This window comes from Sesamum indicum, linkage group LG5, assembly GCF_000512975.1.
Source record: "Sesamum indicum cultivar Zhongzhi No. 13 linkage group LG5, S_indicum_v1.0, whole genome shotgun sequence".
In the NCBI taxonomy this organism is placed as follows: Eukaryota; Viridiplantae; Streptophyta; class Magnoliopsida; order Lamiales; family Pedaliaceae; genus Sesamum; species Sesamum indicum.
Genome location: NC_026149.1, coordinates 7,829,231 through 7,844,959, shown reverse-complemented (window position 1 = coordinate 7,844,959; position 15,729 = coordinate 7,829,231). Strand labels below are relative to the sequence as shown.

General features: G+C 34.2%; 1 protein-coding gene across 1 annotated transcript; it reads right to left on the bottom strand.

Moving 5' to 3' along the window:
• On the bottom strand, window positions 8,781–14,650 carry LOC105162240 (pyrophosphate-energized vacuolar membrane proton pump). The gene is made up of 8 exons (XM_011080235.2): window positions 14,216–14,650; window positions 11,438–12,012; window positions 10,974–11,353; window positions 10,632–10,718; window positions 10,216–10,546; window positions 9,689–10,099; window positions 9,465–9,524; window positions 8,781–9,365 (listed from the first exon to the last, which is right to left on the bottom strand). The coding sequence occupies exons 1-8, from the start codon at window positions 14,457–14,459 to the stop codon at window positions 9,159–9,161; spliced, it is 2,295 nt and encodes a 764-aa protein (XP_011078537.1). The 5' UTR covers window positions 14,460–14,650; the 3' UTR covers window positions 8,781–9,158.

The following is a 15,729-nucleotide window of genomic DNA, read 5'->3' as shown; positions in this document are numbered from 1 at the left end:
CACGACTTAACTTGAACGTCAGAGTGCTCACGCCCGATCAAAGCTGACACCTCTCCTTTGTATAGGTCCCAAACTCCTTCCCTGTACCTCGAGCTCAGGAGTCGAGCACCAAACAACCTTTGAAAGTCAGATCCCATCATATTTTGTTTTAAAATAGCATTAATTTTTCATGCATTTTTCTCTCTCTAATATTTTATCAATTCCTTTTTGTAAATCGAATATGTACATTAACTTATTATTTCTGTATGCTTTATTGGATAATTTATATTATATATTATTTAAAGGACCATTAAAGTGTCCAAATTAATTTTAGCGTGTTATTTTTTAGAACTTTTAAATTAATTAATTATTTTTCTCATACATTTTTTTATCTCTCCAATTTACGTATTATCATAAATCAAAATATTTATATGTTATCATATATATACACATTAGGTATCTTTTACCTCTATGAAAAATAAATAATATAATTTATAGAATATTATATTGCAAATAATTTTTAAAAATTATGCACATACATAGGATGCGCGACACTTGCTAATTTTAAATAATTACGTACGCATGTAAAATGTACCACAAATTACTGACATTTATACTTATTATTAAGGGAGAGGGACCTTTTGATGTCTCACCTATTTTTGATAGGTTATTTTCTTTTTTAATATTTAATTTATTTTTATATTTTCATACAAATTTTCACGAAACTTTCTATGTAAAAAAAGTCGGGCTCCTTTCAAAATTTAAAATGCTTTAGAGAAAAACATAAAAAAATAAACATTGCTGAAAAATTACCACAAAGTACAACAAACTCGAATATATATTTTAAATTATTTTTTACGATCATATCCATTTAATTTCTAAAAATCATACTTATTTTTGCACACATACCGATCGTGTTCATATAGCTAGTATATAAGAAAACTCATTTTCTACTTGAAATTATATTACATCTATTTCAATTAATATAAACACTATAACTATAATTTTTTATTAAATAAAATAAATCATGTTATTTTTATATATATACTGTAGATATATAAAATAAGATAAAAAATTCAATCCGCACCGTAGCAATAAATAATGGACAGTACTATGAAATTGGAGTACCAGTTTTGAATTTTGTGTCACTTTCAGTCACTGTAGAAAAAAATATTAAATATAAAATGGTCCATTGTCATTTATTAATAATTTGGTCTGAACTATGTAAATAATCAATGAATGTAACGTGACAAAATTAGAATTTAGTCACATGGGGCTTGTCGCCCACCACCAACCTACCAACAAACACACATTGCAATGTAGTAATAACAATTCTACTCTTTTATTTAAGACTCCATGCCCATGAACTTTTTGGTATTTGTACTTTGGACCCTCCTTGCTATACATTTTACTTAGGTAAAATTGCATTTTTTATCCCACTAGATAGGATTATTTTCTTTTTTGGTTCCTTACCTTACGGGGTTGATGCTTCTAGTACCAACATCCTAAAATTTTAAAACTATTGGTCCTATGCTGTTAAATGTTAATTGAAAATCGTTAGTCAATGATAGTTGACTTGACCAATAAATATCCAAATTCTATTTTACTCCTTTATATTTTTTAAAAGGGGTTAAAATCCCCATGTTTTACAAATATGCTAAAAACCCTTTGTAATTTGAAGAAAAATAATTCTTTTTGTACTCAATTTCACTAAAATATCTTCTATAATTTTGTAAAATCACCCTCTATTTTTTTTAATTTTGAGATGTTTTTGTGTTTTTTATATTTTTCTCCATCCTAAAAAATAAATAATTCTTTTCTTTAATATATTTATTTAATATTAAAATACTGGAAAGTATAAAAAGATTTAATCCTGCATAAGTTAAATTAAAAATTAAATTAACATCATAATAAAGATTAATGTACTTGATCCCCATAAAAATGAATTGGCCCAAAGAAGTTCAAGCGGTTTAAAAGGAAAAAATGGATGCGAGGTTCATGGTGTCCCCTAAGGAAGCACAGTTTAGGAGAGGGCCCAAAATACCTCCAGGAAGCCCAATCTAGGTAGAGCGCGTCCAAGAGTCTGATAAGCGTAACCTAGAAATATATTGGCTAAATATAATCGAAATGACCCAAATTTGAGAGGACCTCGATCCAAGAAGGCCTCACAGGCACAAAAGGAAGTTTAGGCACTTGAAGTCCCCCAGCCAAAGTCAAAGCCCATCTCTGGAGGCTCACCTCACAAAATCGGATAAGGACCAGCAGGCCCCACGGGGACGCATGGCGCCTCCAAAGAAAAGTAACCTAAACCCTAAAAGCTTGGACAAAGATTGCGAAAGGGCGTCTTCTCAACCTCCTTGAAAATTTGGGAAAACATCCTTATCCTCAAATGAGATCTTCATCCACAACGGACTCTAACTGACTCCCCCAAATCCGAAAGGGATCCTCCAAGTGCCTCCCTGGATTAGGGGGGACGGGGATCCTCTAATTGTTGGCGACTCTCCACTGAATTTGAGAGGGATTAAACATTATCTAATAATTTTTAGATCATGCTCCCTCACATTCATGTTCTTCTCTAACCAATTTAGAGTTCCCTATAAATAGAGAGTCCCCCCCCCTCCAGTGGGAGATGACATGTTTTCTTTTCTTTTTTTTTTTTTTTTTTTTTATTTTTTTTCTTTTTTTTTTTTTTTTTTTATATACTTTGAATCTACATACTACAACTTTAGCTTAAAGGAACTATTGCATTTCGTACTTAGGGTGCTTCTTAGATGCCAATCTTTTTCTTGTACTAAAAATTCAAGCAATAACACTTTCCTTTTCACTCATTTATACATTTTATCTTCTAGCATTTTTTTTACTACTTCGCGCTCCAAGTAGACCGAGCACCATATTTATTTTGCTCACATCAATACTAAAGTTCATTTTTCAAATTTGAATATCTATCTGAGTATAAATATTAATCAATTATAAGAAACATATATTGTTAATTAATTTAAATATATTATATTCTTTATTATAAATAATATTTAAAATTAAACAATCATTATAAAGTATAATCCTAATTAAAAAAATAAATTACCATGCTTCATATATATTATTTATTATATGTACAAAAATATAAATTTAAAAAAATTAAAATTAACCACCTACCCTACCCCACCCTTGCAAACCCTTCACCACCCACTCACAATCTCCCCATCCCTCCGCGCCCTGCCACCAACCCCCACTTTGGCTCCCCCACCATCGTAGAAGGTGGCGATAATAACGTCATCCCCAAGTTGGGGGCAACATCGTTGTCGCCTTCCTATGAGGGGTGGCGGGGAGTAGGGGAAGGAATGGGGGTGGGTGATGGAGGGTTTCCAGGGGGTGGTGGTGGGGGTGAGGGTGAGGGTGGGCATTGGGTTAATTTTATTTTGATATATAATTGTACATCTAAATAACTAATATATATTAATTATGATTGTTTATTTTTTAGTCATTTTTATATTTATAATGGTAATTTAACTTTGAATATTATTTATAATATAATATATTTAAATACATAATAATTTTAATTAATTTAAAATATATAATTATTATAATTGATTAATATTTATCTTTTGATAGGTATTTAAATTTGAAATGAGATCTCTGCCCGGGTACAAAGAAGAGCTGTTGAGTGTCTAGCTAGTCCTAGGAGAGCAGGACAAAACTATCAGGATCGCCTTTCAACTCAGTCTTGAGTTAGGAGGGCAACTGACCATTTTCTTGCAAGAAAATGTGGATGCCTTCTCATGGTCAGCCAACAACTTGGTAGGAATTGACCCTACTGTTGGTGCATAGCTTGAACTTAGGCCCGTCATTCCCTCATGTGAAGTAGAAGAAAATACATTTTGGTCCTGAGAAGGACAAGGTGATCCAGAAGGAGACAAGTAAGCTCCTTGCTGTGAGGCACATCAAGGAGATTTAATTTTCCCAGTGGTAATCAAATATCGTGCTTGTCCCCAAGCCAGGAAACAGATGACACATGTGTGTGGGTTTTAGAGATGTTAATAAAGCATGCCCTAAAGACTTCTATCCTCTCGCTCGAATAAACCAGCTGGTGTATTCCACCTCTAGTCATGAACTGTTAAGCCTAATGGAGATCGTAGGGATATTATCAAATTATACTTAACCCTAATGACCACAAGTGAATAAGCTTCACCACGTCAGTGGTACCTATTGTTATATTATTATACCATTTGGCTTAAAATGCAGGTGCTACCTATAAGCAGTTGGTAGACCATATGTTCCGAGAACAACTTGGATACAACATGGAGGTGTATGTCGACATCATGCTAGTCAAGAGCCGGCAAGCTGACCACGAATCACTAATCTTGTTGAGACATTCAAGATACAAGGAAGTACCATATGAAGTTGAACCTAGCTAAATGCGTGTTTGGAATCTGAAGCGAACAACTCCTCAACTATATGATTGAGAAAGGCATGAAGGTCAGTCTAAATAAAATACGAGCAATCCAGGAGATGAAACCTCCTACCATCCTCAAAGAGGTACAAAAACTGGTTGGCCATATAGCTACTCTTAGTGGTTCATATTCCACTTGGCAGATTGCAGCCTACCCTTCTTCCATTCGTTGAGAAATACTAAAGATTTTGCACAGGAAAAAACCTATCAGCAAACATTCTAAGTCCTGAAGGCCTACTTGATCGAACTGCTCTTGCTCACAAGGACATCACTAGGTGAACCATTATATCTCTAACCAGCTAAGCAGTTCGCCTCCCAGCACAATGGCCTGTAATCAGAGCGGGTCAAGTTAAGTTCTCATTAAAATTTGATAAAACTTATTGCAATTTATAAATGCTTGTATTATCACCCTACTGAGGTGGGAAGTAAAACGCTTAATAGCTTTCATCCGAGGCAAATTGTCCACGTACTTCTTTTCCATTGGAGGTGGTATGCTTTTCAAGAAATCTGCACCCAAGCTTCTTCTCCCTCCCCAACAATAGGGATTGACTCTATGACAAAGTACAGTCAAGGAGGACCTTCTTCTTAGCCACCATTTCTTCAGTAGGGTGAGGAGTCCCAACTCACATAGTAGTGCGAGTAAAAGGTGGCACAAGAAAGCCAGAGAAACCTTTAGCCCTTTTGGAGGACATTGACAGCGGATCAACAGGATGCTTGCCCTTGGGATCCTTTGTAAAGGCAGAGTTGGCTGGGGTAGAAGGAAGACTCTTCAACAAGGTTCTCTTACTAGAGGATCAAGCAACAGGGATCTTCTCCCCTTTTCCTTTCTTAGTCCTATCTCGCAACTACTTCTCAAACATTTTTTCTACTAGAAAACATGTAAAAACAATTGTTAACATAAAGTTAAAACATCTGTGCAGTAGGAAAACAATAAGAAAAGAAGGCTACAAGAAGTATATCGGCAGTTGGATCCATATTTGCCTCTTTAGGGATCAGTCCAATACTATGAAGGATAGTAAAGCGGACTAATTTGAGGGGATCAGAAAGATAGACATTTAAATATTCCAGTAAGTTTTGGAAAGCAACAGAGTGAGTCCTAACGGAGTACTTAAGCTGCTCAGGAGGGTTCGCAACACAAGAGGAAACTTCTAGAGATAACGACGCTTCCAAAAGATAAAGCAATAGAAGGAAATTGTACCTAACAAAGGTGGTAGAGGAGCAACGAAATTAAAAAATCCCTAGAAAGCTGCAAACGTTTAGTACCTTTAGAGACAAAAATAGAGATTGTAAGTAAAAAAATCATTTTTCAAAGAAGAGAAAAAGATGAAGAAAAGGAGGAGACTCACTAGGCAAAGGAAATGTGTGAAATCGGGAAAAGAAAAATTGGTAAGGAGTCCCATCCGCATAAGAGTTGGCTCCCCTTTCTTCTCTCTTGCTCAATTGGGGAGGGGAGTGATGATACCTCCTCAAACATTTTTTCTCAAAGCCGAAGAGTAAGGTAGTAGGCCCCCACTAGGAGTGCCTAGCAGGCCAACGCTCTGTTGGGTCAAGAGCAAGGTATAATGTTCATAAACTATTTCTTTCTCTAATCTGGCAAGCCCAACGAATGAGCCGAATTCAGAACCTGAGTCATCATACAATAGGAAAGACACGTCGTATAGGTGACAGACACCTTAAGATACATCATAGTAAAAATATTTGATTAACTTCAAGAGATCCTGTTGGAATTGGCTATTTAGTCAGCAAATAATTGCATCCCTAGATATGCGGACAGACTGGGCAAGGCCTGGTCAAAATGTCATACCTTCATCTAAATAAGTCCAAATCTTAAAATTCTTTTTCCGTTATGTAGCTAACACACGCAGTGATCCAATAAAATTAGATTCAAGCCAATTATCTTCTAGATCTTGCTCTATAAATACTCATAAATTAAGACATTATGTAATCATTTCCGTAACACAAACTATCTTTTAGCTTCAGTAGGCTTGGCTTCTTGGTCATTCTGGTCTGATAATTCTTTGGACTTCGGAAAAATTGATATCCTAGATATTATAACTAATTATTATTAATGTAATTTTTATGTAAATATTGTAACTATTTCAATTATAGAAATCATTATAATGACAAAATAGAGATCTCACCAGGAACTACAAGTGTGTTGAGAAATCCGCCGGAAATTGTTTACAAACTTCTAATCATTCAGGAAAGAAAATTGAAGTAATAAATATATTTCACATCTAGATATTAAAATTCAAAAACATACACCCGGAAAAGTTTGCATTAATTTCAATCAACATATTCTTGCTTTATTTTTGTGAGTTGATTTTTTTCTTTTTAAACATTGATTACAGTAAAACCTTTATAAATTAATACTCTATAAATTAATAAACTCTCTAAAATAATAAAATCTTCTGGTCCCGACTTGGGCCTTTGTAAAAAATCATCAAATTCGATAAGATAATAAGATAATAATTTTTCAGAAAATTCCTTTATAAATATTAGGTCCCATTAAAACTCTAAATTAATAATTCATAAATATTACAATTATAAATATTATGGTAATTTGCTAAAATATGAAGTCTGTAATGCTTTACGCATTTGATCATTCATGGATGATTTTACGATGCCTTTTAGATGAGAAGACATGGTGGGTTGTTATGAATTATTTTATTTTCATATTAAGATTTATATAGTATATGTTTCATTCATCATGTATGAATGTATTTAACTGGTTATAATAGTTATTTAAGTGCAACAAATTAATGTAAACATGTATATTTAAGTAATTTCAATAAATTGATACATGCGTCTATGAATATAATAGTTAATTGAATACAATGAATTGATATTATACATAAATATATTTAATTAGTTACAAAGAATTGATTGATGCATGAATATAATCAATGAAACATATATGAATTCATTTATTTTTAATACATATGTACTAAATTTGTTGAATTTAAAAAGTCATCTTTTAATTAATAAAATATTAATTTATCGATAAATTAATATCTCTCTAAATTAATAAAATTTCATGGTCCCAAGGTTATTAATTTATAGAGATTTTCCTGTATATTGCTTTTATTATAATGTATTTCTGCCATCTTTATCAAAATGCATTGTATAATTTAAAGAATATATTGAACTTGCATGTATTAAATTTATTTATTTTTCTGAATAATTAGTAGTTTTTTTTATTAATATTTCTATTTTATATCTACTTATACTATTATAACAAAAACTCTTGTCCTACCAATTTTTTAATGCCCAAATTTACCCTTAAACTTATTTCTTTTCTTTAAAACAAATTTGATCAAAATAGTAATATTAATTTTTTTTTAATAATCTCACAAATTTCTTTTTTTCTCTCCATCTAAGAAGTAACTCTATTTTTTAATTTTTAAAAAATTATTAAAGTACACGAATTTTCAATTTTTACCTTTCATTAATAAAATATTCCCACCACGACACAATTTAGTTAAATTTCGTTAAAACTCGGGATAAATTACTAACGAATTTTTCTAAAATTTGACATAATTACAACTATCTTTGATATTTTATTGAAGTATATAATCCTTAGATGATGGTTTTGAATTGTCAACTTTACCCTTACTGTATTTTTTCTTGAAAAATTGAAAACTTGTAAAACAAAATCCAACGAGGTGGATAGAAAATTTTAAATAATTATAAAAAAAAATATCCATTAATCCATATAAAAACTATTATAATAAATAAAATTATAACTCTTAATTCATAAAGGCATTTTGATCAATTCACCATAAAAAATGATTGAAAATCTAACAAAAAATAATGAATTCGGCTAGTTGTTAGACGACTACTAAATATGAAAGTAATGATAATTTTTCAAATAAGAAGAAACTATTTATAATTATATTAAATCTTAGGAGAGATTGTTGTAATATATTCATGTGTGATGAATGAAACATATACTATATAAATCTCAATATGAAAAATAAAATAATTGATAACACCCAACCATGTCTTCTCATCTAAAAGGCATCACAAAATCATCCATGAATGATCAAATGCATAAAGCATTACAGACTTTATATTTTAGCAAATTACCATAATATTTATAATTGTAATATTCATGAATTATTAATTTAGAGTTTTAATGAAACCTAATATTTATAAAGGAATTTTTTGAAAAATTATTATCTTATTATCTTATCGAATTTGATAATTTTTTACAAAAGCCCAAGTCGGAATCGGAAGATTTTATTATTTTAGAGAGTTTATTAATTTATAAAGTATTAATTTATAGAGGTTTTACTGTACGAGGGATTATCATAGTGCATTTGATAAACATAAATTAAAATAGGGCCGAAAATACAAATAAAGGACTCATAAAAATATTTCACCGTAATAAATATTTGTCGAGAGAGGTCTGAAAGAAAATTGACAAAATTTCCCTAGTTTCTTGTCCCAATTTGAGCGAACGTTCTTCCCCAATTCCTTACATACGACGTCGTAGATTGCCAGGTGAAAGACTGATTATTGTCACCATGTTCATCACCCTTAACCAACAAAGCAATACCAAAAACTCCAATAACAGCGTCCACACTAAATTTCTCTTCACAAGATTTGACCATTAATGATGTTAACTCTTCTGTTTGGAACCTTGATCTTACAAATGGGTAGAAATCAGGAAGACAACCGAGGATCATACGTCGAGATAAGGTTACTAAGAATTCAGGGCAGCCTTACTTCAGAAGATCTTGAAAAGTAAGCCACCGTGGGTGGCAAAGAAGGGGGCGAAAACTAGCGATTCCACGGCCATTAGCTTGATGAGAATGTTCAATGATGGCCCGGATGTGTCCTTGAGAGGGTCGCCAACCGTGTCCCCGATAACAGCTGCTTTGTGTGCAGCGGATCCCTTGGGGCCGAGGGCTCGGGCATGCTCGGACGCACCGGCCTGTTATTGTCCCATGATCGTTGGCACAGTAGTAGTAGGTTAAGATGGCACAATCAATATACTTCACCATGATAAGTATCTAATAGAATAAACGTTTACCTCGATGTATTTCTTGGCATTATCCCAAGCACCACCCGTGTTGGATGCAGAGATAGCAATCTGACATTACGTACGAGTTTTTATGTTATGTGTCAATTTAAGTGATACAATGTTCGCAGGAGAATGCAGTAGAAATATGCAGCAACCATGATGAACGTTTTGACAGAACCAGCACATCTGCTCAGGCATCTAACGGGTAATGATGATAAATTCAAAGAGCTTACCTGAACACCAGAGACAAGGGCTCCAGCAAGAACACCAGAAAGAGTTTCCACACCAAAGAAAATGCCCACTATGAGAGGTGTGAGCATGACGAGGGCACCTGGAGGAATCATCTCCTTTATTGAAGCATCCGTAGAGATCTTGACACAATTTGTATAGTCGGGCTTTGCTGTTCCTTCCATGAGACCAGGGATGGTGTTGAATTGCCTACGCACTTCTTCAACCATCTTGAGAGCAGCACTTCCAACACTTTTCATTGTCATGGCCGAGAACCAGTAAGGAAGCATAGCACCCACAAGCAAACCGATGAACACTTTTGGAGTTAAAACATCGACAGTTGAAATGTCTGCACGGCTCACAAATGCACCAAAAAGAGCAAGGGATACGAGAGCAGCAGACCCGATTGCGAATCCCTGAAAAAAGGATTAAGTATTTTTGTTACAGATGGAAAATAAGGGTAAGAAGACACTCCTGGAAACAAGTTGATTGGCCAAGTACAAGATTCAGTATCATGGACCAAAAAAAGTACCTTGCCGATAGCTGCTGTGGTGTTCCCTGCAGCATCAAGGGCATCAGTCCTCTCTCGAATACTGTGACTCATGCCGGCCATCTCAGCAATACCCCCAGCGTTGTCGCTGATGGGGCCGTATGCATCAATGGCCAAACCAGTTGCTATGGTGCTCAACATTCCTAGGGCAGCCACAGCAATACCATACATTGCAGCAAAACTAAAACTAACGAAAATGCTAACTGCTATAGCAAGAATTGGGATGATAACTGATTTGTATCCCAATGCAAGGCCAAAAATAACATTAGTAGCTGCTCCAGTGCGGCATGAATCAGCAACATCTTGTACTGGGCTGAATAGAATAAGACAAGACATGTCTAAAAATATTTCACATTCATAAATTGCTTTATGCTAGATAATTGTGTCAGCAAAGATACCTATAAGCATTGCTCGTGTAGTACTCTGTAACAAATCCAATAATCAGCCCAGCCCACAAACCAACAGCGACACATAGGAACAGTTCCCTGAAAGCACAGAATCATATGCTATTTGGAAATTGGAATGACCTAAGGCGCACATTTTCTATATATTCAAACATCACAGCGAAAAAGAGAGAGAGAGAGCAACATGGTTGAGAACTTCACTATATTTACCAATCAGGCAAAGTAATTCTTGAAACTTAAACAGCTACTAGCGAGACTCGGTAAAACACTTCATGGTAAAGATGCGAATGATTGCACAAAAATGATGGCGAAAAGGCCAAAGATGTTGAAACTCACCAGCTCTTAACTTCTTTCTGCACTCCGAAATTGAATATTGTGAAGGTGGATGGAAGGGAAATCCAGCTAACAATTGCTATTCCAAATGTCATCAGTACTGTGGATATAATAAGTTGCTTCTTTAGTGCGGGCTCAATTTCTTCAACAGCCTTGACCTCAAAGAAATCAGTTGCAAATAATGTCGTCAGCAAACAAATGAGGATCCCAACAGAACTCACTAGAAGAGGATATAGCATAGCAGTCAAGTCATGAGTGATCCCAAAAGATGATATGGAAGCAACAACCAGGGCTGCACAGGAAGATTCTGCATACGAGCCAAATAAGTCTGATCCCATACCAGCAATATCTCCAACATTATCACCAACATTATCTGCAATGACCTGTAACAATTTCGAAAGATAAGATGCAGATGAACAAAGTAAATAACTAAGAAAGTTTGAGCATCCTAATTTTACTAGGCATACCGCAGGGTTCCTGGGATCATCTTCTGGGATGTTCCTTTCCACCTTACCCACAAGATCAGCTCCGACATCAGCAGCTTTCGTGTAGATACCTCCACCAACTCTGCCAAAAAGAGCCATTGAAGATCCACCAAGCCCATAACCCGTTATAGCTTCAAACAGGCCTTCCCAGTCAGAACCATAGTATAGCTTGAAGAGGTTGATGGCAATGTACAAAACCAGAAGACCATTTGCGGCAAGGAGGAAACCCATGACTGCACCAGATCTAAATGCAACAATGAAAGCCTTTCCAACACCTTTCCTAGCCTCTAAAGTAGTTCGGGCATTAGCAAAGGTTGCAATTTTCATTCCAAGAAAGCCAGAGACCACAGATGTAAAAGCACCAAGAAGGAAGGATAATGTGCTAAAAGCAGCTGTGGCAAGAGCGGGCTTGCACATTCTGGTACTGTCATATGTACAAGGTTGGCTTTTTGTACTGAATCCCTCCACAGAGCCGAGGAAAACGAAGATTAATATGGCAAAAGCAACCATGAAGATTCCAACATACTGGTACTCCGTAAAAAGAAATGATGTTGCACCTGTAGAATCACAATTAACTTATTAGAAGGATCCCAGTAAAGGTGAGGGCTGGAACCTTCAACCAATAAACAGCAACTGTTGGGGTGCTTCATTTCTTTCTCCACTACGAACACAATGCTGTGGAAACAAATATATATTGTGATAGCAACAGCAGATTCTGCGTCCCTGATCTCCAAAGTGAACTTTCCGAAGAAAAGAAATAAGTAGACGAAGAGGAGAAAATTGGAAGTTACAATATTGATCAAGGCAGTCTTAAAGTAGCATTACTCATTTAATAAATATGATATCCTCCGCCTTGAAAATTATATACTATCAAATACACTCCCCCTCCTACAAAAGTATGACATGTTTAACTTTCTGGTAAAATAAAAAAGTCAAGTAGTAGCCAGTTTCTTCCAAAACCATACTCCAGAATTAATAAAACCATAAAACCTGTAAAAAGTGAAGCTAAAATCAATAATAGAAAACATCCCATTTCTTTCTTTAAGACAAAAAACCATATGCAGGTTCATTAATAAAGCATGAGTTTTAATGGCACCTAATCGTGTTTCTTTCCACATACGGTGATTGCGTATGTGGAAAATTTTGTTTTATTTTCTTTCCCAAAATCTTAAACAAAAGGTCAGAAATGGGATTCAAATGAATATTTACACTAATTTAAAGGAAGGGATGAGCATTCTGGGACAAATGAAAATAAAAACTCGGACATCCTTGGGACGTTGAGAGCAACTCTTTTTACACATCCAGTAGAATCTCTTAGCGGTTGGAGAATGAATAAGGCTAAAGAGTGTACGTAAGACTAAGATAAAGAATTCACTCAATGACGAAAGAAAAGACAAAATTCTAAATACAGTCTGCAGTGTTGCTATTACTATTAGTATCACTATTATTTATTTCTGAGATAAATTTCAGTTATATAAGAGTATAACTGTATAAGGGCTCCCAAGATGCCCATATATACTCACTTGGATAAATTAATTCAAGCACTCCATCAAATATCTATGCAAAGACAGCAAGCACAGTCAGAGTTATCAGACCTTGCTACTTATTTAGCACTAATGTTAGAATTATGCAGGAATGAAGCAGAGAACAAAGAAGTATTAGGTACTAAACATTGCTAGAAAATTACCAAGAAAAATAATCCCATGTGAACAAGATTGACCAAATCTAATGTGAAAATAATGACAACAAATGCATCATAAAAGAGAAAAAGAATGTTTTGCAAAATTTGAACATAATTAATTACAGCCCAGTGGATGAACAACTAAACTGCAAAGAATTCGTGATCAAATTATCAATGATGCCCATGTTGAATTCAAGTATCGACTACAATAATTTAAGAGGACTAACGAATAAGTCAAGGTCCACACCACCCATGTCAATAAAGAAACCATTATCATAAACAATGAGAACTATCAAATAGCAAAAAGAACAGGATTTTTTACAAGAGCATCACATCATAGGGGCTTGACAAAATGGAAAGACAAGTGCATTTTTTTAATCAATCAAGCCTACCAGAAAGGAAAACTCAAACTTTGATTTTCATTTGCCCAGAGACTATTAAGGCATTATAAGAAATCATCCAATAAGTTAAAAAAGAAGAGAAACCACGAATTTCCCACCTTCAAGAGAAGGGAAGAAATCAGAAAATGAGAGAATAAGGCCAGAAAAAGGATGGAGGAACCGAAGTAACTCACACCAACATTTATCAGCCTTCACAGAACAATTTGAGCATTCTATCTAAGACTATATGCAAACATGAACGAGAAAAGAGAAGGGGGAGAAAATCTGAGGTTCAAACACCCAAAACTCAGAACTTTTACTCAAAATCACACAATTTCATAATTTAAACGCATAAACACACAAGAATATTCAGATACAGGCATACATAAAGATACGATAAATTGAATCAAACGTAAACGGCTTGAAACCCACCTTAACAAAGTACCCAAAAATTAAAGCACTCAACATCCATCCACTCATCATCGGAAGTAAGCATCTCGAAAGTAAGAAAAACCCTCTCTTTCCTCCATTACAATATCTCCCACAGCATACAGGTTACTACATATAACACACACACACATACATACATGCAAGTAAGCAACACACAAGCTCCATTTCAATAACTCCCACAGCATACAGGTTACTACATATAACACACACACACATACATACATGCAAGTAAGCAACACACAAGATTACCTTCGGAAATGGCGGACTGGATTTCGGCGCACTTTCGGACGACGGAATGATCACTGACGCCTTCCTCCTCCTCAATCAGGGCCTCCGTGTATCCACTTCTCCCGCCTGCATAGTCCTTTCCGTTTGAAAGCCTCACCTTGGCCACCAACAGCCACTGCACGAGGGCGAACGCTATGCCGATTACGGCGCAAACAGGGATGAGAATTTCGGTTCCGCGATCTGGAAGTAGCGTGGCGTCGCCCATTGCTTTTCCTTCAAAGGAACTCGCAGGGAAAGCAAAAAGGAAAAGAAAACAAGAAGGTGACGAAGTGGGGCGTGAATTTACGACAAAATGTTCGTATGGGATTCTTGTTTTACGATGATGCGTGGGTGAAGGGAAGTTCTTGATGAGTTATGGTTTCTATGTTACAGTGTGTGTGTGTTAAATGTGTGTATATAGCAATTTATAGTGGAGTGGGGAGAATTTGTTTGGTCAAAACAAGGGAATGTTCGAGTTCGAGTTCGCGGTCTTGTAAGATCAACACACACAAATGAAATTTTAGAAGGATAAATTTTTGGGTACATTTATCTAAATTACATCTAATCAAACAAATATTTTTTATTATTTATAAAATTACAAACACAATATTTGAAAATACAGTTGTAATCATAATACATCGTTTATTAAATGACAAAATTTTATAAAGAAACCCCTTAAATGACATTGCACTAATATCTTATAGGTATTTATAATTTGAGAAAAACGCAAGCAACCCCCTTGTGATATCGCAAATGAGCAAATTACCTCCTTATGAAAAAATAAATAGCGATTTACCTCCTTATATTTTTTTTAAAATACAACACTTTACCACCATATGATTTTTAAAAAGAAACAATTTACCTCCCTATCTAAGGAGGTAAATTGCTTCATTTTAAAAAACACAAAGGGATAAATTGCTATATTTTTTTTATAGGAGGATAATGTGCTAATTTTCAATATCACAGGAGTAAATTGTTATTCACCCTTAATAATTTTATACAAAAATAAATGGTATTTTTATATAATTAATTTAATTTTAAGTAACATCGATCTAATTTATTTTAAATTAACGATATCCCAAGTCTAGAACTAAATTGATTAGTTTTTATTTCAAATAATAGTGATTTTTCTATTCCATTTAATACACATGTTATATTTACAATGTTTTCTAGATAGCCCACCATTTTTCCTTTTTTTTTTTTATTACAATATTTATTTTACTTTTTGTTAATGTTGTGGGCTACACTCGGTATTTTGTATGGCCAACGTTTTCTTTTTTTTGGTAAATCATACTAATATACTTTGAAGTCAGGTCTAATTAAATAAATATTTTTTATTTTTTTATAAATTTACAATTACATTCTTTGAAGGAGTGTTGCTTCAAGGTGCACAGTGGTATAATAAATAATTATTTATGCTTTAAAATATATTATAAATAAGAATAAATATATAAATTTACATCCATTTAAAATAAATAAATAAAATAAATAAAATA

Bases quoted from the DNA above. Each gene is read 5' to 3' on its own strand.
- LOC105162240 (XM_011080235.2), bottom strand. From the start codon at position 14,459: ATGGGCGACGCCACGCTACTTCCAGATCGCGGAACCGAAATTCTCATC. The intron at 9,525-9,688 runs GTAAGCTCTTTG...ACGTAATGTCAG, and splicing joins CCCTTGTCTCTGGTGTTCAG to ATTGCTATCTCTGCATCCAA. The intron at 9,366-9,464 runs GTAAACGTTTAT...GGACAATAACAG, and splicing joins ATGCCAAGAAATACATCGAG to GCCGGTGCGTCCGAGCATGC.